General features: G+C 43.2%; 1 protein-coding gene across 4 annotated transcripts in view; it reads right to left on the bottom strand.

The window, feature by feature from the left end:
- The window catches only part of LOC130309111 (solute carrier family 2, facilitated glucose transporter member 11-like), an 87,913-nt gene that overhangs the window by 8,519 nt on the left and 56,391 nt on the right, over positions 1-23,003 (bottom strand). For all 4 annotated transcript variants that reach the window (XM_056552285.1, XM_056552286.1, XM_056552292.1 and 1 more), the window contains 5 exons: positions 22,628-22,752; positions 14,252-14,381; positions 10,473-10,621; positions 9,155-9,342; positions 5,290-5,400 (listed from right to left, as the gene is read on the bottom strand). In XM_056552285.1, coding sequence (XP_056408260.1) covers positions 5,290-5,400; positions 9,155-9,342; positions 10,473-10,621; positions 14,252-14,381; positions 22,628-22,752 — 703 coding nt within the window. The remainder of the gene's footprint in view (positions 1-5,289; positions 5,401-9,154; positions 9,343-10,472; positions 10,622-14,251; positions 14,382-22,627; positions 22,753-23,003) is intronic.

Here is a 23,003-nt window from a genome sequence, read left to right as displayed (position 1 = left end):
TGTCTGCCTCTGCCTTCTCCTTCTCTACTATGGCCTTCTTGGACTCTGGATCTGCAGGAAATTTTATTTTGGCCTCTCTCGTCAACAGGTTCAACATCCCAGTGACCAGTCTCGCCAGACCCCTTTACATCAATTGTGTAAACAATGAAAGATTGGACTGTACCATACGTTTCCGCACGGAGCCCCTTCTAATGTGCATCGGATCTCATCACGAGAGGATTGAACTTTTGGTCCTCCCCAATTGCACTTCTGAAATTCTCCTTGGACTTCCCTGGCTTCAACTTCATTCCCCAACCCTGGATTGGTCCACTGGGGAGATCAAGAGTTGGGGGCCCTCTTGTTCCAAGGACTGTCTAAAACCGGTTCCCAGTAACCCTTGCCGTGACTCTGTGGTTCCTCCAGTAACCGGTCTCCCTAAGGCCTATATGGACTTTGCGGATGTCTTTTGCAAAAAACAAGCTGAGACTCTACCTCCTCACAGGCCTTATGATTGTCCTATCGACCTCCTCCCGGGCACTACTCCACCCCGGGGCAGAATTTATCCTCTGTCCGCCCCAGAGACTCTTGCCATGTCTGAATACGTCCAGGAAAATTTAAAAAAGGGCTTTATCCGTAAATCCTCCTCTCCTGCCGGAGCCGGATTTTTCTTTGTGTCCAAAAAAGATGGCTCCCTACGTCCTTGCATTGACTACCGCGGTCTTAATAAAATCACGGTTAAGAACCGCTACCCCCTACCCCTCATCTCTGAACTCTTTGATCGCCTCCAAGGTGCCCACATCTTTACTAAACTGGACTTAAGAGGTGCTTATAATCTCATCCGCATCAGAGAGGGGGATGAATGGAAAACGGCATTTAACACCAGAGATGGACACTTTGAGTATCTGGTCATGCCCTTTGGCCTGTGCAACGCCCCTGCCGTCTTCCAAGACTTTGTTAATGAAATTTTTCGTGATCTTTTATACTCCTGTGTTGTTGTATATCTGGACGATATCCTGATTTTTTCTGCCAATCTAGAAGAACACCGCCAGCATGTCCGTATGGTTCTTCAGAGACTTCGTGACAATCAACTCTATGCCAAAATTGAGAAATGTCTGTTTGAATGCCAATCTCTTCCTTTTCTAGGATACTTGGTCTCTGGCCAGGGACTACAAATGGATCCAGACAAACTCTCTGCCGTCTTAGATTGGCCACGCCCCTCCGGACTCCGTGCTATCCAACGCTTTTTGGGGTTCGCCAATTATTACAGGCAATTTATTCCACATTTTTCTACCGTTGTGGCTCCTATCGTGGCTTTAACCAAAAAAAATGCCGATCCCAAGTCTTGGCCTCCTCAAGCGGAAGACGCCTTTAAACGACTCAAGTCTGCCTTTTCTTCGGCTCCCGTGCTCTCCAGACCTGACCCTTCCAAACCCTTCCTATTGGAGGTTGATGCCTCCTCAGTGGGAGCTGGAGCTGTTCTTCTACAAAAAAATTCTTCCGGGCATGCTGTCACTTGTGGTTTTTTTTCTAGGACCTTCTCTCCGGCGGAGAGGAACTACTCCATCGGGGATCGAGAGCTTCTAGCCATCAAATTAGCACTTGAGGAATGGAGGCATCTGCTGGAGGGATCAAGATTTCCAGTTATTATTTACACCGATCACAAGAACCTCTCCTACCTCCAGTCTGCCCAACGGCTGAATCCTCGCCAGGCCCGGTGGTCTCTGTTCTTTGCCCGATTTAATTTTGAAATTCACTTTCGGCCTGCCGATAAGAACATTAGGGCCGATGCTCTCTCTCGTTCCTCGGATGCTTCGGAAGTTGAACTCTCTCCGCAACACATCATTCCTCCTGACTGCCTGATTTCCACTTCTCCAGCCTCCATCAGGCAAACTCCTCCAGGAAAGACCTTTGTTTCTCCACGCCAACGCCTCGGAATCCTCAAATGGGGTCACTCCTCCCATCTCGCAGGTCATGTGGGCATCAAGAAATCTGTGCAACTCATCTCCCGCTTCTATTGGTGGCCGACTCTGGAGACGGATGTTGTGGACTTTGTGCGAGCCTGCACTATCTGTGCCCGGGATAAGACTCCTCGCCAGAAGCCCGCTGGTTTTCTTCATCCCCTGCCTGTCCCCGAACAGCCTTGGTCTCTGATTGGTATGGATTTTATTACTGATTTACCCCCTTCCCGTGGCAACACTGTTATTTGGGTGGTCGTTGATCGATTCTCCAAAATGGCACATTTCATCCCTCTTCCTGGTCTTCCTTCAGCGCCTCAGTTGGCTAAACAATTTTTTGTACACATTTTTCGTCTTCACGGGTTGCCTACGCAGATCGTCTCGGATAGAGGCGTCCAATTCGTGTCTAAATTCTGGAGGGCTCTCTGTAAACAACTCAAGATTAAACTAAATTTTTCTTCTGCATATCATCCCCAATCCAATGGACAAGTAGAAAGAATTAACCAGGTCCTGGGTGATTATTTACGACATTTTGTTTCCTCCCGCCAGGATGACTGGGCAGATCTCCTTCCATGGGCCGAATTCTCGTATAACTTCAGAGTCTCTGAATCTTCCTCCAAATCCCCATTTTTCGTGGTGTACGGCCGTCACCCTCTTCCCCCCCTCCCTACCCCCTTGCCCTCTGGTCTGCCCGCTGTGGATGAAATTTCTCGTGACCTTTCCATCATATGGAGAGAGACCCAAAATTCTCTCTTACAGGCTTCATCACGCATGAAGAAGTTCGCGGATAAGAAAAGAAGAGCTCCTCCCATTTTTTCCCCTGGAGACAAGGTATGGCTCTCCGCTAAATATGTCCGCTTCCGTGTCCCTAGCTACAAGTTGGGACCACGCTATCTTGGTCCTTTCAAAGTTTTGTGTCAGATTAATCCTGTCTCTTACAAACTTCTTCTTCCTCCTTCTCTTCGTATTCCTAATGCCTTTCACGTTTCTCTTCTTAAACCACTCATCATCAACCGTTTCTCTCCCAAATCTGTTCCTCCCACTCCTGTTTCCGGCTCCTCGGACATCTTCTCCGTCAAAGAGATTCTGGCATCAAAAAAGGTCAGAGGGAAAACCTTTTTTTTAGTGGATTGGGAGGGTTGTGGTCCAGAAGAGAGATCCTGGGAACCTGAGGACAATATCCTAGACAAAAGTCTGCTCCTCAGGTTCTCAGGCTCTAAGAAGAGGGGGAGACCCAAGGGGGGGGGTACTGTTACGCCGAGCGCTCCGGGTCCCCGCTCCTCCCCGGAGCGCTCGCTACACTCTCCTCACTGCAGCGCTCCGGTCAGATCCACTGACCCGGGGCGCTGCGATACTGCCTCCAGCCGGGATGCGATTCGCGATGCGGGTAGCGCCCGCTCGCGATGCGCACCCCGGCTCCCGTACCTGACTCGCTCTCCGTCGGTCCTGTCCCGGCGCGCGCGGCCCCGCTCCTTAGGGCGCGCGCGCGCCGGGTCTTTGCGATTTAAAGGGCCACTGCGCCGCTGATTGGCGCAGTGGTTCCAATTAGCCTGATCACCTGTGCACTTCCCTATATCACCTCACTTCCCCTGCACTCCCTCGCCGGATCTTGTTGCCATCGTGCCAGTGAAAGTGTTTCCTTGTGTGTTCCTAGCCTGTGTTCCAGACCTCCTGCCGTTGCCCCTGACTACGATCCTTGCTGCCTGCCCCGACCTTCTGCTACGTCCGACCTTGCTTCTGCCTACTCCCTTGTACCGCGCCTATCTTCAGCAGTCAGAGAGGTTGAGCCGTTGCTAGTGGATACGACCTGGTCACTACCGCCGCAGCAAGTCCATCCCGCTTTGCGGCGGGCTCTGGTGAAAACCAGTAGTGACTTAGAACCGATCCACTAGCACGGTCCACGCCAATCCCTCTCTGGCACAGAGGATCCACTACCTGCCAGCCGGCATCGTGACAATGAATGAGGGGTATTGGAGGGGGGAACTATTAAACGGGACCTACCTATGTTATCTGATGTGGTTGGGACCTTCCTATCTATCTTTCCTTATGTGGGGAAAAATATGCATGCAAAGGGGCGCTATTGGAGGGACTTACCTCTTAACCTCTTATGTAAGTAAAAAGTGCAAATAAAGTCTGATAGAGGGGCTACCTAATGTGGAAAAAATTTTGGGGAAAGGAGGTACTATTAGGGGGTGGAAGCAACTACTTTACATACAGGGGACGATAATTGGTGCAAATGGGGCAAAATTGGGGGTTTGTTAGCTAATCAGGGGGCTTATCTACTATATATCGACCACATGGGTGGTCTACTTGGAGACAAAAGAAAACTACACGTGTGAGGGGCACAAAATGGAAATACCACTGCATGGGGATACAAAGAGGACATATCTTTGTAAGAAGCACAAAAAGGGGGCACTATTGGTGTAGGGCACTCCTACTGTAGGAGCAGGGCCATCATTACCTTTTGGACCACTATGGTTGGGAGTTTGTAGGTGGGGCAAGTGCTGGAAAATTGTGCAGCCTAAAAATTCTCCAAACTAAAAATTCTCCAAACAGAAATTCGGAATCCTAGCTGGGAATTAGGTTTTATGGAGGGTAGGAAGGAGAGGCAGGAAAAAAAAAACTTGCTCTTGATAAATTCTGTGCACAGACTTTGAGATCTATGCTTTAGTATGTATTTAAACCTGCTTCAGTATAGTCTGAGATTTCAGCGTACTTTCAGCCGATGCAACTTGTCGCTGAAAAGTCGCTTGTGATAAATTCAGCACCAATGCATTTTTCCGTCTCAAATAGACTAGAATGCATCATGTTCTAAAAATCCTCTAAAGAAAAAGTTGCACATATTTAGACTGCGATTTTCTGTGCGACAAATTTAGACAGGTAAAACCAGTCTAAATCCTTTGATAAATATCCCCCTATAAGTTTAGGTCATTTCATGACCACATCTGTTTTTTTTGTTTCTGACTGAAAAACATGGATTTCATGGGGTCAGTATGGATCTGAGCAGGAATAAGTTGGCAGCCGATTTTGAGCTTCTGCTGACGTGTCAGGGTCTTTGAGGCACAAATCATGATGGGAATGCAGCCTAACCCACTCTGGAAAGGAGTGTCCTGCACTGGCTCTTGCCACCCAATAAGATGAGACTAGAACCAACCAGATCTAGCCCCACCCTTTAGGTGCATCATAGGAACTATGTTATGATACAACTTGCCCCTAAGGTAGGTATGGCCTTGATTTTCAGCTTTGCGCTGTGTGAATCCAAGGTGTGTTGCCTGGGTGACCTAAATGTTTATATATGGATAGCAATAATGTAAAGAATTTGCCATAGAATCTGTCAAAATCCAAGCTTACTTACACATGTCATAGCAGTGATACATTCGCATACTCCAGTCCCAAGTGTGACATAAGGGATGTTTTCAACGGGAATCCCAGATTTCTCAAACACATAGTGTGCATAAAAATAGATCTGTAAGACATAAGAACTTATTTAGCAATGAGTGATACCTGTATGACTTCATTAACAAGGACATTACAGTGTCTAATTTTTAAGCAGATTTCTTATCCAATGGAAATTTTCACATTTTCCTGTGTTGGTTCCACTTCTGGTTTCGGTTGAAAATACTGACTAAAATACTAGCTTTGAATGTAAAGAAGCATATTAACATTTACTTAAAAATATTATACAAATAGTGAAGAACTAAAGTGCTGACAAATACATACCGTATTTATCGGCGTATAACACGCACTTTTTAGGCTAAAATTTTTAGCCTAAAGTCTATGTGCGTGTTATACGCCGATACACCCCCAGGAAAGGCAGGGGGAGAGAGGCCGTCGCTGCCCGCTTCTCTCCCCCTGCCTTTCCTGGGGTCTAGAGCACTGCTGCTGCCGCTTCTCTCCCCCTGGCTATCAGCGCCGCTGCCCGTTCTGTCCCCCTGACTATCGGTGCCGGCGCCCCATTGCCGGCGCCGATAGCCAGGGGGAGAGAAGCGGCGCCGACAGCCAGGGGGAGAGAAAGGGCAGCGGCACCCATTGCCGGCGCCGCTGCCCCGTTGCCTCCCCCCATCCCTGGTGGCATAATTACCTGTTGCCGGGGTCGGGTCCGCGCTGCTGCAGGCCTCCGGCGTACGTTACCTGCGTCGTTGCTATGCGCGGCGCATGACGTCAGTGCGCCGCGCCGTGCATAGCAATGACGCAGGGGACGCGCGCCGGAGGCCTGCAGCAGCGCAGACCCGACCCAGGTAATTATGCCACCGGGGATGGGGGGAGGCAACGGGGCAGCGGCGCCGGCAATGGGTGCCGCTGCCCCTTCTCTCCCCCTGGCTATCGGCGCCGGCACCGATAGTCAGGGGGACAGAACGGGCAGCGGCGCCGATAGTCAGGGGGAGAGAAGGGCCGGCAGCAGGGCTCTAGACCCCAGGAAAGGCAGGGGGAGAGAAGCGGGCAGCGACGGCCTCTCTCCCCCTGCCTTTCCTGGGGGTGTATCGGGGTATACACGCGCACACACGCACCCTCATTTTACCATGCATATTTGGGTAAAAAACTTTTTTTACCCAAATATCCTTGGTAAAATGAGGGTGCGTGTTATAGGCCGGTGCGTGGTATACCCCGATAAATACGGTAAGTTGCATAAGTACATAAGACACAAAGTATATACAGTATGTTCACTATACAATAAACTTTATTTAATGGAAAACTTTCTTTTCTTCTAGGAAAGAAAAGCTAGTATAGGAGTTTATTTTATATTCAATAAGAGGCTATACAGTTTCAAATTTATATTAACAGTGCTTACATCCAGTAAATACTTAACAATATATTTTCCTTATCTTCTAAATGCAGTAAAAAAATATATAATACAAAGTAAATATGCACATTAATTATTGGAAATGATGGATTGTATTTAAATATTTTTTTTGCATAGACAAAATTAAAATTATCATAAAAGATTGCAAAGTCTGTGACCTGCCTGTCTGACCCTAAAATATAGAGTATAACCAGAGATGATGGATAGCTACTATTAACCTATCTGATCTGAAACCAGAAAAAATGTGGACTTCAGCAAAAGTGTCAACCAACTCGAGTTAAAGAGGACTTGTGGCCAACCCCATAAAATAAGATTGTATTGTCATTAAATAGCTTAGGATGCCCTGATCACACACTTTTTACGGTTTCCTGATACGCCCTTTGTTCCCGAGATATGAGGATTTATAGTTTGTGTTACGCCGAGCGCTCCGGGTCCCTGCTCCTCCCCGGAGCGCTCGCGGCGTTCCTCTCTCTGCAGCACCCCGGCCACTGACCGGGAGCGCTGCACTGACTCTGACGGCGGGGATGCGATTCGCATAGTGGGACGCGCCCGCTCGCGAATCGCATCCCAAGTCACTCACCTGTCCCGGTCCCCGGCTGTCACGTCCTGGCGCGCGCGGCTCCGCTCCTTAGGGTGCGCGCGCGCCAGCTCTCTAAGATTTAAAGGGCCATTGCACCAATGATTGCTGCCTGGCCCAATCAGTCTAATTAGCCTACACCTGCTCCCTGTCTAATTAACCTCACTTTCCCCTCACTTCCTTGCCGGATCTTGTTGCCTTTGTGCCAGAGAAAGTGTTACAGTGTTTGCCTTACCAGTGTACCTGACCTCTTGCTATTGCTATTGACTACGAACCTTGCCGCCTGCCCCGACCTTCTGCTACGTCTGACCTTGCCTCTGCCTAGTCCTTCTGTCCCACGCCTTCTCAGCTGTCAGCGAGGTTGAGCCGTTGCCGGTGGATACGACCTGGTTGCTACCGCCGCAGCAAGACCATCCCGCTTTGCGGCGGGCTCTGGTGAATACCAGTAGCAACCCTAGAACCGGTCCGCCGACACGGTCCACGCCAATCCCTCGCTGACACAGAGGATCCACATCCAGCCTGCCGAATCCTAACAGTTTGTCTGACAATCGGTCACATCGGTATGAACTTAATTTTAATAATCATTCAGGGAGTGTGTATGAGGTATACATGCACCTGAATGTACAACATTGTATGACTATCACCCCACCCATCATCTGACATTCACTCCCATTTTAAAGGAGTACTCCAGGATAGGAAAATTGTACTCCATACTGCCAACAGTAAACAAATAAAGAGATCCATACCTTTCTTCGCTCCCCAACCAGGTAGAGGATCGTGGAGGAGACCGGAGTGGGTAACCAGAGGCACCGGGGGAGAGAAAAAAGGTATGTATCTCTTTTTATTTTTTTACTGCCAGCAGTATGGAGGACAATTTTCCTATCTTGGAGTACTCCTTTAAAATTAAGTTCCTGCCCATATGACTATTTCCCTGAATTGTTACACAAACTATAAACTGACGTGGAAAAGAACTTAGGAGTTTTATGTTAAAAGTAAATTTAGCTGTAGTGACCAGTGTCAGACAGCTGCTGCCTGGGAAAATAAAATCATGGGGTGCATCAATAGGGGCATAGATGCCCACGACAAGGAAATAATTCTACCGCTATACAAATCACTAGTCAGACCACACATGGAATACTGTGTACAGTACTGGGCACCAGTGTACAAGAAAGATATAGTGGAGCTGGAGAGGGTTCAAAGACGAGCAACCAGAGTAATACAGGGAATGGGAGGACTACAGTACTCAGAAAGATTATCAGAATTGGGTTTATTTAGTTTAGAAAAAAGAAGGCTTAGGGGAGACCTAATAACTATGTATAAATGTATCAGGGGACAGTACAGAGATCTCTCCCATGATCTATTTATACTCAGGACTGTATCTATAACAAGGGAGCATACTCTACGTTTAGAGGAAAGAAGGTTTCTACACCAGCACAGATGGGGGTTCTTTACTGTAAGAGCAGTGAGACTATGGAACTCTCTGCCTGAGGAAGGGGTCATGGTGAACTCCATAAAAAAGTTCAAAAGGGGTCTGGATGCATTTCTGGAGAGCAATAATATTTCAGGTTATGGACATTAGATTTATAGGGACAGAAAGTTAATTCTGATATATCTGGAGTGGGGAAGGAATGTGGCAAATGGCATCAGCCTCAAGGGTTTTTTGCCCTTTCTTTGGAACACAGTAGGGACACAAGAAGTTGAACTTGATGGTCTCTGGTCTTTTTCAACATTATGAACTATGTTACTATGTAACAATGACTAATGTTTAGTATGCCTACTTTGTAAAATCTGACGTGGACTTGTGTGGTCTTAGATTATGTACAGGGAAAGCGTTTCACTTACTGCATTGATCCCACAGAGCTGCTGTCCCATGTTAGCCACAATAATCGTTATTAGTTGCCATTTTACCGACTGATCGAAGAACAGCTCCAGTATCTTTTTCGGTTTCTCACCATTTAAAGCATGAGATTCTTTCTGAATATCATCCATTTCTATTTGGTAGTTGTGTGAACCATACAATGATTTCAGAGCTGTGTGAAGAAAGGAAAATACATAAAACTATAAAGTTGCATATAGTGGGAAAAAATAAAAAACATCAAGTCCGTGGTTGACAGCTGGGATCCCAAGACAAACTATGGCTGGCTCTGTAATGTATAACATCTCACAAAGGATCATGGGGGTATTTATCAATTTGCCTGTTGACAGTTTCTTTTTGCCCTATTTTTTTTCACTTTGGTTTTTGTGGACGTGCACCAAATTTATCATTTGGTGAACGTTGTTAGTAGTTTTGGCGCAAATGTTGAAATCAGCTGTTCACAGCCCCTTTTACACAGAACTTACTGCCACAGAGGATTTTACCCTGTAGAGCAGCCATTTCGGAGTCCCTCCTGCAGTATATCAGCAAGCGACGTGAGTTATTTTCTTTTGTGGGGTTTATAGCCACCATATGAAATGGATTTTATTTTTAACTTGAGTGTTTTTTTTTGGGTTACTTTTAGTGCTTACCTTTCCCGAACCTGTGTGGCCATGTCCAATGCTGGCTCAACAGAGGGTGAAGGTCCCTAAGAGACAACTATGTCGCAGGATAGTATTAAGCAGCCCTGGAGGCGTCGCTGCTTTCACAAAAAAATGTAATGTATTTTGACGCCTTTACATTTTCTGACATTGTTATGTGTGTTTACCATGTACAAAATTTCTTGGCGGTGAATTGCGACAAAAAAAACCCCAAAAGTGCACCAAAGATCGATTGGCGCAAATGATGAATTATTGACCAAAATAAAAATCACACACAAGACCGTGTGATTTTGAGAAAGTTTAAAAAATGACAGTGGAGGGAGTGCGCCAAACTTTATCGCAAAAAGACACTGCGCCAAAGAATTGCACCAAAGTTACAGAAAAAAACACATAAATCCGTTGATGAATACCCCCCATGAGTATTTCCTTTTCCCTCTTTCAGAACTCTAAAGTATTCTAGATATAGTATTTTTAGTGTACGGTGTAAAATGCACACACCAAAACACACATGCTCTGGGAAAAAATGGAAGTTGTTGCTGTAAACTAATAAATCTAAGTTTCTTTCAGCTTTAAACATGAATTTCAAATATGAAAACATTATTCATGTTCATTCTACAATGTAGTTTTATTACAGTTCATATCTTACCCATTTGGCATCGATACTCATCTTTTTTCTCTAGTAAAAGGTATCTGGGACTTTCAGGAAAGCATGGCAGTGTCACTAGTTGTATAAGAGCCGGAATGGCACAGGAGGACAACAGTAAAGACCAGGAGTTTTCATCACCCAGCACCTCTCTATGAATACACAGATATGTGACTATTAAGCTCCTGAAACTGTCAGATACTAGAAAATTATTCCTAAAAAATACAGTAGATACATAAAAGTAGATACAGTTATTCAAGCTTGACTAATACATTAAAGTTGGAAAATGTATATATCATTGAAGCGATTTAAAAAAAGGAAAAAAGTTCTTTGTCAGTGGTTTATTGCATTATAATTTAACTGTAATAATTATACTTATTCTGAATAAAATTTAAAACATTGAAAGTGAAAAATGTCTGGTCTCTAGGATATCCTGCACAATGTATAATATCACGTTTCTATGTGTAATACAAGAATAGAGTATTGCACTGTATCAAACACATACAGGACAGCTGCATTTTACAACATAGGCTAAATCTCTTTTAGGCTGGGTTCACACCACGTTTTTCAAATACGGTAACCGTATACGGTTTTCCGCAAAAAACGTATACGACCGTATCCGAAACCTTATGCATAGAGAATGCATTGTAAACCGTATTCCAAATGTTGTGTACGGTTGCATCCGTTTTGCCTCGGATACGGTTTTGCCGATTTTTCAACCATAGGCAAAAACGCTGTCGACCACGTTTTTGCCTCCGGTTGGAAAACCGTATGCGAACCGTATGCGGTTCTTTTAACATTGTTGTCTATGAGAACCTAACACAGAATTTCAGAATACGGTTGCACACGGTTTTTCTAATCCGTTTTTGAAGTTGACACATGCGCAGATTGGAATTTCAATAGAACAATAGTAACTGTATTAAATTGCTGGAAAACTAATTCCAACAAAATAGCAAAACCGTTGGCAAAAACTGATGCAAACGGATAGAACCGTACGAAGAAAAACCGTATACATTTTAATTTGGAGTCATATGGTTGTATACGGTTGCATACAGTTTTTGCCATACGTTTTTTTAGCGGAAAACCGTATACGGTAACCGTATTTGAAAAACTTGGTGTGAACCCAGCCTTAACCCCTTAAGGATGCAGGACGTAAATGTACGTCCTGGTGCGGTGGTACTAAACGCACCAGGACGTACATTTACGTCCTAAGCATAACCGCGGGCATCGGAGCGATGCCCGTGTCATGCGCGGCTGATCCCGGCTGCTGATCGCAGCCAGGGACCCGCCGGCAATGGCCGACGCCCGCGATCTCACGGGCGTCCGCCATTAACCCCTCAGGTGCCGGGATCAATACAGATCCCGGCATCTGCGGCAGTGCGCGATTTGAATGAATGATCGGATCGGACTGCGGGGATCCGATCATTCATAACGCCGCACGGAGGTCCCCTCTCCTTCCTCCGTGCGGCTCCCGGCGTCTCCTGCTCTGGTCTGTGATCGAGCAGACCAGAGCAGGAGATGACCGATAATACTGATCTGTTCTATGTCCTATACATAGAACAGATCAGTATTAGCAATCATGGTATTGCTATGAATAGTCCCCTATGGGGACTATTCAAGTGTAAAAAAAAAAAGGAAAAAAATGTAAAAGTAAAAAAAAAGTGAAAAATCCCCTCCCCCAATAAAAAAGTAAAACGTCCGTTTTTTCCTATTTTACCCCCAAAAAGCGCAAAAAAATTTTTTTATAGACATATTTTGTATCGCCGCGTGCGTAAATGTCCGAACTATTAAAATAAAATGTTAATGATCCCGTACGGTTAACGACGTGAACGAAAAAAAAAAAAAAGTCCAAAATTCCTACTTTTTTAATACATTTTATTAAAAAAAAAATTATAAAAAATGTATTAAAAGTTTTTTATATGCAAATGTGGTATCAAAAAAAGTACAGATCATGGCGCAAAAAATGAGCCCCCATACCGCCGCTTATACGGAAAAATAAAAAAGTTAGAGGTCATCAAAATAAAGGGATTATAAACGTACTAATTTGGTTAAAAAGTTTGTGATTTTTATTTAAGCGTAACAATAATATAAAAGTATGTAATAATGGGTATCATTTTAATCGTATTGACCCTCAGAATAAAGAACACACGTCATTTTTACCATAAATTGTACGGCGTGAAAACGAAACCTTCCAAAATTAGCAAAATTGCGTTTTTTGTTTTAATTTCACCACAAAAATAGTGTTTTTTGGTTGCGCCATACATTTTATGATATAATGAGTTATGTCATTACAAAGGACAACTGGTCGCGCAAAAAACAAGCCCTCATACTAGTCTGTGGATGAAAATATAAAAGAGTTATGATTTTTAGAAGGCGAGGAGGAAAAAATTAAAACGTAAAAATTAAATTGTCTGAGTCCTTAAGGCCAAAATGGGCTGAGTCCTTAAGGGGTTAAAGGGGTATTCCAGGAAAAAACTTTTTTTTTTTTTTAGATCAACTGGCTCCAGAAAGTTAAACAGATTTGTAAATTACTTCTATTAAAAAATCTGAATCCTTCCAAGAATCGTCAACTGCTGAAGTTGAGTTGTTCTTATCTTTCTGGAAACAGTGCTCTCTGCTGACATCTCTGCTTGTCTCTGGAACTGCACAGAGCAGAATAGGTTTGCTATGGGAATATGCTTCTACTCTGGACAGCTCCTGAGACGCGTGTCATCAGAGAGCACTTAGACAGGAAAGAACAACTCAACTTCAGCAGCTCATAAGTACTGAAAGGATTAAGATTTTTTAATAGACGTAATTTACAAATCTGTTTAACTTTCTGGAATCAGTTGATATATATAAAAAAGTTTTTTTTCCTGGATAACCGCTTTAATGTAAAATTCCTTAAATCAAGAACTTTTAAGAACCATGAGGTGCCAGATTGATATAACGGTAAAGCTCTATTATGTTTATCTCTTAAGTTAAAGCTATTCTTAGGGCTCATTCACACTATAGAATAACTGCCCGGAGATCTTTGGGGTGGTGATCCCACCTCTAGCAGGCTCCGGCAGAACAAGCCTGCGGTAGGACCACTGTAAAATGTGGCATATCCATAGACTGCAATGCATTTCAGAATGTATTATGCTGAAAGAATGAACATTCTCAGCAGTGACCAAAATAATAATAATAATAATTAAAAAAACTAGTATTTAGTGATTATAAAAAAAAGAAAAAAAAAGAATCAGAGCAATGATGAAGGGGAAATCTATAAGATTAGGCAGAAAGAGGTCAAGCAAGTTATAAGAGCTTCTCAAGCACAGGCAGAAGATAAACTAGCTCAGTTCGTGAAAAACAGGAATAAGACATTTTTCAGATGCTTAAATGGAAAAACTAAAACAAAAAATTATTGAATTAAAAACAAAGGAATGAAGGAACGTAGAAGAGGATAAATGATTAGCTGACTACCTCAATGAATACTTCTGTTCAGTTTTTATAGACAAAAATGAAGGTAAAAGACCTCAGTTAGGGAGGAAGACAAATTAATCATTTAATGCAAGTGTCTTTACAGAGAATGAGGTTCTCTGTCAGCTGTCTAACGTAAAGACAAATAAATGCCATAAATAAATGGCCTATATCAATCTGCTCAGCTCCTCCTGCTCTATAAAATGCTAAACGCAGACTGAACTATACTTTCAGTTTGGCAGGTTCCCATTAATACATTTAGAATATAATATAACTTTTTAATTTCAAGAGATGCTTAAAAACTAAGCGTATTATCTTTTGTAAGTTTAGATAGTCCATACCGTAAACCAACAATTTGTCCAGCCAAGATCCCAATAGTTAGAAAGATATTAATGCCCACAGATGTAAGGCCTCTTATTTCCTTTGGAGCTATTTCTCCTAGATATAATGGTTGTACACACATTCCAACACCTAGAAAAAAGGAAAACATATCTATTGTGAGACAGTGACAGGAATGATCATTGGGGATCACTATATTTCCTTGAGGTACCTGACACGTGTATCTGTCACCAGGTTGCAAGAAGTCCTTATATCATCCAGGAAAAGCTGGGTGATACATGGGAAATCCAGAAATAGTTATTGTCAGTGTCGTTAGCAAAAACTTTTTATAAAATGTAGATAATACCATTATATGTATATTTGTAGTATACATTTTTTTTTATTGTATATTTTTGTCCCTACAGCTATTGTGTGTGTCTCTCTGTGAGGAGTCCAAATACAGGAAGTGAGGGTGGACAAGCAGGGCTCTGCACTGAGGACAAGCAAAGCTCTGAGGGCAAGCAGGGTTCTGTGCACTGAGGACAAGCAAGGCTCTGTGCACTGAGGACAAGCAGGGCTCTGTACACTGAGGACAAGCAGGGCTCTGTACACTGAGGACAAGCAGGGCTCTGTGCACTGAGGACAAGCAGGGCTCTGTGCAGTGAGGACAAGCAGGGCTCTGTGCAGTGAGGACAAGCAGGGTTCTGTACACTGAGGACAAGCAGGGCTCTACACTGAGGACAAGCAGGGCTCTGTAAACTGAGGACAAGCAGGGCTCTGTACACTGAGGACAAGCTGGGCTCTGTGCAGTGAGGACAAGCATGGCTCTATACACTGAGGACAAGCAGGGCTCTGTGCAGTGAGGACAAGCAGGGTTCTGTACACTGAGGACAAGCAGGGCTCTACACTGAGGACAAGCAGGTCTCTGTGCAGTGAGGACAAGCAGGGTTCTATACACTGAGGAAAAGCAGGGTTCTGTGCATTGAGTGCAAGCAGGGCTCTGTACACTGAGGACGAGCAGGGCTCTGTGCCCTGAGGACAAGCAGGGCTCTGTGCACTGAGGACAAGCAGGGCTCTGTGCACTGAGGACAAGCAGGGCTCTGTGCACTGAGGACAAGCAGGGCTCTGTGCACTGAGGACAAGCAGGGCTCTGTGCACTGAGGACAAGCAGGGCTCTGTGCACTGAGGACAAGCAGGGCTCTGTGCACTGAGGACAAGCAGGGCTCTGTGCACTGAGGACAAGCAGGGCTCTGTGCACTGAGGACAAGCATGGCTCTGTGCACTGAGGACAAGCAGGGCTCTGTGCACTGAGGACAAGCAGGGCTATGTGCACTGAGGACAAGCAGGGCTCTGTGCACTGAGGACAAGCCAGGCTCTGTACAACGGGGACAAGCAAAGCTCTGTGCATTGACGACAAGTAGGGCTCAGTGCGCTGAGGACAAGCAAAGCTCTCAGGACAAGTAGGGCTCTGTGCACTGAGGACAAGCAGGGCTCTGTGCACTGAGGACAAGCAGGGCTCTGCACTGAGGACAAGCAGGGCTCTGTGCACTGAGGACAAGCAGGGCTCTGTGCACTGAGGACAAGCAGGGCTCTGTGCACTGAGGACAAGCAGGGCTCGGTACACTGAGGACAAGCAGGTCTCTGTGCACCGAGGACAAGCAGGGCTCCGTGCACTGAGGACAAGCAGGGCTCTTTGCATTGAGGCTCTCTGACATGCTCCTGGCTCACACAGCAGAATAATTGACAAGCCAGGAGCCTGCTCAGAGCCCTGCTTGTCCCTCCCACACTTCCTGTATTTGGTCTTCTCATAGAGACACGCAGGCAATAGTGTCAGGGACATAATTTTTTTACCCAAAAATATAACATGCATATAATATAATAATATGCATATAATAGTATTATCTACACTATATCAAAAGTTTTTGTTATCGACAGTAACACTTTAAATCCATAGTGAGATTTAGCTTCCTAGGGACCTTTGAAAGTCCTGTGAGTGTGCCAGATTTTTATGGGGAAAAAAGCAGATTTGGTAGTGGGGGCTTTTTTCCCCTTCCTGGGCCATTCTGCATTTTCAGACTAGCCCAGATCAGCAAGGGTGCTGAAGACAGTTCATCATTGGGCTTTAAAACTTGGTGAGAATCAATCTGCAAGTAAGGCTGTGAAAAACCTGCACCACTGATGAGAGTTTGAATCCTGAGTTTTGCAGTCTCAAAAGGGGACATTCTAACCTGTGTGAGTAAAACCTTTGTTGATTTGGGTGGCTCGTAGTAAGCCATCTGTATAGATAGGGAAATTTTAGCTTTAGTCAGTGCTTGAAAAGCAGGATTTATTTTGTGTTTTATGCCTTTGAGTGTCAAGGCTGTAATTTTATTTTTCTGTGCTGGAAAATAAAAACAGAAGCACTATCTAAACTTCACTTCTATATCCCTGTCTATGACTTCTATCTGTTCCGATTTGCCCTGAGCTATTCTCTCACACTTTCGAAACAGAGTACTCCATAGAACCTCCCTTTAAAGGGGTACTCCAGTGGGGAAAAAAAATACTCAGGATATTGTGGAAGGTATAGAAAGTGCGGGGTTTTTGAGAGCGCTACTATATCTCGCCGGAAGTCAAATGAAACAGTGATCAAGCCTACACTTACGCAGGACTACTTTATTGGTAAAAGAAGTCAAAAGTAAAACAGGACAACACATTTCAGCGCACACTCGCACCTTCCTCAGGTCCACAAATATAATTTTGTGTAGTCCTGGCCGGGGATCCAGTGGGCGGGCTGGGTACCGGGATCCCCAGCCAGGACTATACAAAATTATATTTGTGGACCTGTGGAAGGCGCCGAAACGCATTGTCCTGTTTCACTTTTGACTTCTTTTACCAATAAAAGCTAGTCCTACGTAAGTGCCGGCTTGATCACTGTTTCTCACGTCGAGATACAGTAGCGCTCTCAAAAACCCCACACTTTCTATACCTTCCCAATACCTTATTGTCTCCCTCCCTTGGGAACACGCAAAAATAAGGGGTGAGAGCAGCAGACTGTGACAATTCTATCATTGCATACCCTCAACCACACATCAGAGGCCCCACTGACCTCTCTACACATCCACTCAAGGTCACTGCATCACCTTGGGTGCTGGTGGGGGGTATTTGCACCTTTACTTTTTATTCCAGAAATACTACACTAGGGAGTGCCCCGTTGTTTTTTCTCTTCCTTTTTCCTGTATACTCAGGAGGAAGTAGAGTTGTTCTTTTCTGTCTGACTACAATGCTTTCTGCTGACACCTCTGTCTGTGTTAGGAACTGTCCAGGCTAGGAGCAAATCCCCATAGTAAACCTATCCTGCTCTGGACAGTTCCCGACACAGACAGAGGCGTCAGCAGAGAGCATTGTGTTCAGACAGAAAAGAACAAAGAACTCCACTTCCTCTGTAGTGTACAGCAGCTGATAAGTACTGGAAGGATTAAGATTTTTTTATAGAAGTAATATACAAATCTGTTTAACTTTCTGGCACCAGTTGATTAGAATTTTCTTTTTCCACAGGATTACCCCTTTAAGGCAATATACATGTCTAATATACTATATAATGCTCCAACAGCCGATACTAAGTATGCTCTCATCTGTTTCTTTAGCTCATTTAAACCATATAATCTAAAGTGTATATATTATATAGTAAGTAGGAGAACGATGATCTGGAGCCACTTCAGCATCAATGATGCTTTGGACCTGGCAAGCAGGGAAATCCATTCTTTTATAGCCATATGATTTTAAACGGCACATCAACTTCTTTAACATGCATATCCAATACATCCTTTTCCACTGTGTAAAACTTGTGATAACTATACAAGTGACTACACATGTCTTGTGCCGAGATAAAATCGGATATTACAGATTACTCCATTATTATTCATAAACTGGAGAATTCCACCTGTGATGGGTTTAAATATTACTGGGAAGCAAAAGGTTAAGATCCAGCTGGCACTTGCATAGTGATCACGGTCAACACATCACAGTCTATTAATCTTCCAGACCTCCAACCCATTCATTATTAGTTACATTTGCATTTTTATCTATTAAAACAACCCTGTGTTCAGCCTCTTCAGGTTGGGAATTAATCATGACAGTAAGGTGACATTGCTGTTGGTTTCATGTTCCGTAGCTTACCCCTTCTTTGTGCTTATCTATGAGAAATGTTAAGGATTTTTTGCTGCCTATATCATGCATATTCACCATCACTAATCTTACAGTGCCATCTGTTTAGTTTCAGGGCAGCTGCATCTATATGTTCCGTTACTGTAATTTGGTCATGTGATCACCACCTGACCCACAGAAAATCTCACTGCTTAAAGGAATACTCCGGTGGAAAAAAAAATGTTTTCAAATCGATTGGTGCCAAAAAGTTAAACAGATTTGTAAATGACATATTAAAAAAACCTAATCCTTCCAGTACTTAACAGCTGCTGTATGCTCCATAGGAAGCTGTGAAGTTCTTTCCAGTCTGACCACAGTGCTCTCTGCTTACACCTCTGTCCATGACAGGAACAGTTTAGGAGTATGAGAGGTTTACCATGGGGATTTGCTTCTATTCTGTACAGTTCCTGACATGGACAGAGGTGTCAGCAGAGAGCACTGTGGTCAGACTGAAGAGAACTTCACAACTTCCTCTGTAGTATGCAGCAGCTGATAAGTACTGGAAGGATTAAGATTTTTTTAATAGAACTCATTTACAAATCTGTTTAACTTTCTGGCACCAAATGCTTTGAAAACATGTTTTCCACTTGAGTACCCCTTTATTGTATGTGAGGAAGGGGGTCTGTCCTAAGTCAGCTGACTTCCTGTGAACTACAGTATGACATCATCACTTGTTAGATCTCGTCTGGCTGTTCACAGACCACTCCCCTCGCAGATCCATCTGTATACTGCTTCTGTCTTTATAGAATTAGGATATATTGTAGTTATATACCTTCCCTGAGGCTGAGGTGTTCACACATTGCCTTATTTGCTGTGATTTTCCCAAAATTACAGGAACATGCCACTATTTTACAGCAGTCACACAAATCATGATACAAACGAATCATTTTTTTCTGCAATTTTGGAAAGTCACAGCGAAAACAGCCAAAACATGGTGAAATGCAACATTTGAACACAGCCTGAAGACTTAAAATCTTCATGAGATACCTCAATTGTGATTACAGGTCAAATCACTTCTGCTTCATGGCAATATGAGCACAGCAGTTATGGATGTGGGCTGCTGGAGTCTAGGCGGGTGATCTCATTAGGGAAACTGCAGTGATGAGACTTCACCCCCTCTCTTTGTAAAGCCATGGAAATAATGGTAAATGTAACATTTGAATCTTATCTGGCTGAAAAACAATTACGGTAGGCATTTCTCCATAAACACATTCTAGGGATAAAAATGCATATGAGAAATTTCCATATATAAAAAAAAAAGTCTGTCCAAAAGAAAAAAAAACACAGTATGAAGGAGACCTACTATGGAATCCTATGCAGTACCTTTGAACAGCATGCAGAGTGCTTGTTTCCAGTTGTAACAAGCTTTAAAAGGGCACTCCGGTGGAAAAAAAAATTTTATTTACATTTTTTTTTATCAACTGGTGCCAGAAAGTTAAACAGGTTTCTAAATGACTTCTATTAAAAAATCTTTACCCTTCCTAGCAGCTGTATACTACAGAGGAAATTCATTTCTTTTTTAATTTCTTTTTTGTCTTGTACACAGTGCTTTCTGCTGACACCTGATGTCTGTATCAGGAACTGTCCAGAGCAGGAGAAAATACCCATAGCAAACCTATGCTGCTCTGGACAGTTCCTGACACGGACAAAGGTGTCCGCAGAGACCACTGTGGACAAGACAGAAAATAAATTCAAAAAGAAAAGAATTTCCACTGTAGTATACAGCCGCTAATAAGTACTGGAAGGAATAAGAATTTTTAATAGAAGTAATTTACAAATCTGTTTCACTTTCTGACACCAGTTGCTAAAAAAAAAAAAAAAAAAAAAAAAAAAAAAAAAAAAGTTTTCCACCGGAGTACCCCTTTAAGGATTTCATGTGTCTCTTTACAGCTGTCACTTACAGGGCTTTGAGGTGCTTGAGGCCTAAAGTTTGCAAATCCACAGGATTGTGAACGCAGCTTTGAATCAGTACAAACTGTAACTCATTGCAAGTTTAACAACAGTTTTCTCTTGTATGATATATCTATGCTGTATATAGTCTAAAAATTGTTTCCTAACATGAACAGCCACTTTAAACCCTAGTTTGGAAAAGTTCAGTGTAATTGAATTAAGTTTTTACGTCCAGACAAAAAGGCACTCTGATTGAAAGAAAAGTAATTACATTTTAATTTCCTTCAGACTGAAATGTCTTAGTAGATCCTGTGTTTCCCGACTCCTGGGACACAGCGGCTATTACTGGAGCTCTTTCTGTAAAGGCTGAAAGCTGTGGGGAAATCTTAATTCTCACAAAGCTGTGACAGGCTTGATAAACTGCCGATTCATTAATGGTAAATAAAGGGACGGGAGGAGGAGAAACTTAATAGGGAAAAAAGGTCTTGTACTTTGTGGTTTATTCATTGCCCACCTTACATGTCTGATAAATGAAGCAGACACTACTCTCCACACTTTCACTGCCAGGAATTTGTGCTATACTGTTAATTTTAGCAAGCTGAATATTTTAAAGGGATTGTCCAGTGATTAAGATACCTGGAGAAAATGTAGAAAAAAAAGGTATACTAACCTACCCTGATCTCCTGCAGCCCAGGAGACATGCCCAGTCCTCTTAGTTATTTTCTGGTTCCTGATGATGTGTTGTCCCCACAGGAACTGTCCCACTCACCTGACTGAGGTAGAACACCGCTGCTGCCACTGATTGGCTGCACGTGTCCCTGCACAGACGACATATTATCAGTATACCTTCTTTTTTATTTTTACAACCACCAAAGATTTATACAGATGTGTCCACTAAGGGCTGTATTTGACAACTGAGCCGCCCTGTAAACAAGCGCCAATCTCATAGATTGGCACTCATTTACAAAGCTTATCACATGGCTTTGTAATGTCATGCAGGGAGCACTATGCTAAAAGTCAAAATGACCCGATCAGTCGACGAAAGAGCTCATCAGCTGATCTTTGGCCCTATTGCACAGGTCGATGTTGGTCTGTTAGGCTGATAATTGCCCCATGTAATAGGGCTCTATGATCTGATTCTGGGGAGCTCACTATCTAGTTTAACCACTCAAGGACGAAGCCCATTTTGACCTTAAGGACCAGGCCATTTTTTTTAAATCTGACCTTTGTCAATTTAAGCATTAAAGCAGTACTCCAGGATGGAAAAATTGTCCTCCCTACTGCTGGCAGTAAAAAAAAATAAAGAGATGCATACCTTCCTTCGCTCCCTCTGTGCCTCCGGTAACCCACTCTGGTCTACGCTGCGATCCTCCTCCTGGAGGCAGTATGGAGGACAATTTTTCCATCCTGGAGTACTCCTTCAATAACTATGGGATGCTTTTACTTATCATTTTGATTCCAAGATTTTTTTTGTGACATATTCTAATTTAAGACTAATTAAGCATAATTTATTTGCAAAAAATTCCCAAATTTCATGAAAATTTTGAAAATGTTGCATTTTTCTAACTTTCAAACTCTCTGCTTGTAAGGAAAATGGACATGCCAAATAAATTATATGTTGATTCACATATACAATATGTCTTCTTTATGTTGGCATCATAAAATAGACATCTTTTTACTTTTTGAAGACATTAGGGGGCGTCATAGTCCAGCAGCAATTTTACAATTTTTCATGAAAAATTCAGAGTCTGAATTTTTCAGGGACCAGTTCAGTTTGAGGTTGATTTGAGGGGCCTTTCTGTGGGAAATCCCCCATAAATGACCCCATTATAGAAACTGCACCTCTCAACATATTCAAAATGACATTCATAAAGTTTGTTAACCCTTTAGGTGTTTCACAGGAATAGCAGCAAAGTGGAGGAGAAAACTCAAAATCGAAATTATTTACACTAACATCGCTTGGTGGGAGAGAGATCAATCTGCAACTAATGCAACAGCTGTAGGTACTCTGATTGAAAAACACAGCTCATTTATGTTTCAATGGGTGGGGTGGCTGATGTGTGGGAGGGAGGAAAAAGGAATTGTGGGATTTGTAGTAAAAAAAAAAGAAAAGTCAAACAGGAAATACCAGTTCACAAAAAGCTAGCCACAGTGTTATGGTAATCTCATAGCATAGCCATTTAGCCCCAAGACAAGTGCAGATCCTTCCTAATCATGTCCATTACTGTGGCAGGTACGTACTAAAATCACCTTATGGTGTATAACCCCTTTAAGGATGTGTTGATTATAACTATGTATTCAAAGAAATATATGTAATGTTATCTTACCTGCATTAATTCCTATTAAGAATCTTCCAACTATTAAAAGTTCAAATAATCCAGCTGGTTGTGCAGTTCCCAAGAAAAGAGCAGCGAGAATTGCAAAAACATTGTTCACCAATAGGGCCTGTTTCCTGTAATAAAGATGACAAGGCTGAATAAAATGAAGTGAATGACTTACATTATTAGAGTTCCTAGTCAAGACACCTTCTTTTCCCATATAGTAGTACAGTGGTCCCTCAAGTTACAATATTAAATGGTTCCAGGATGACCATTGTATGTTGAAACCATTGTATGTTGAGACTACATCTCTATGGAAACTTGGTATTTTGTTCTGAAGCACCAAAATGTGATCCAAAAATAGGAAAAAGTGAGAATTATAGAA

Source organism: Hyla sarda, chromosome 1, assembly GCF_029499605.1.
Source record: "Hyla sarda isolate aHylSar1 chromosome 1, aHylSar1.hap1, whole genome shotgun sequence".
NCBI classification, from domain to species: domain Eukaryota; kingdom Metazoa; phylum Chordata; class Amphibia; order Anura; family Hylidae; genus Hyla; species Hyla sarda.
The sequence above is the reverse complement of the archived record's forward strand: the minus strand, read 5'-3'. Positions and strand labels throughout refer to the sequence as shown.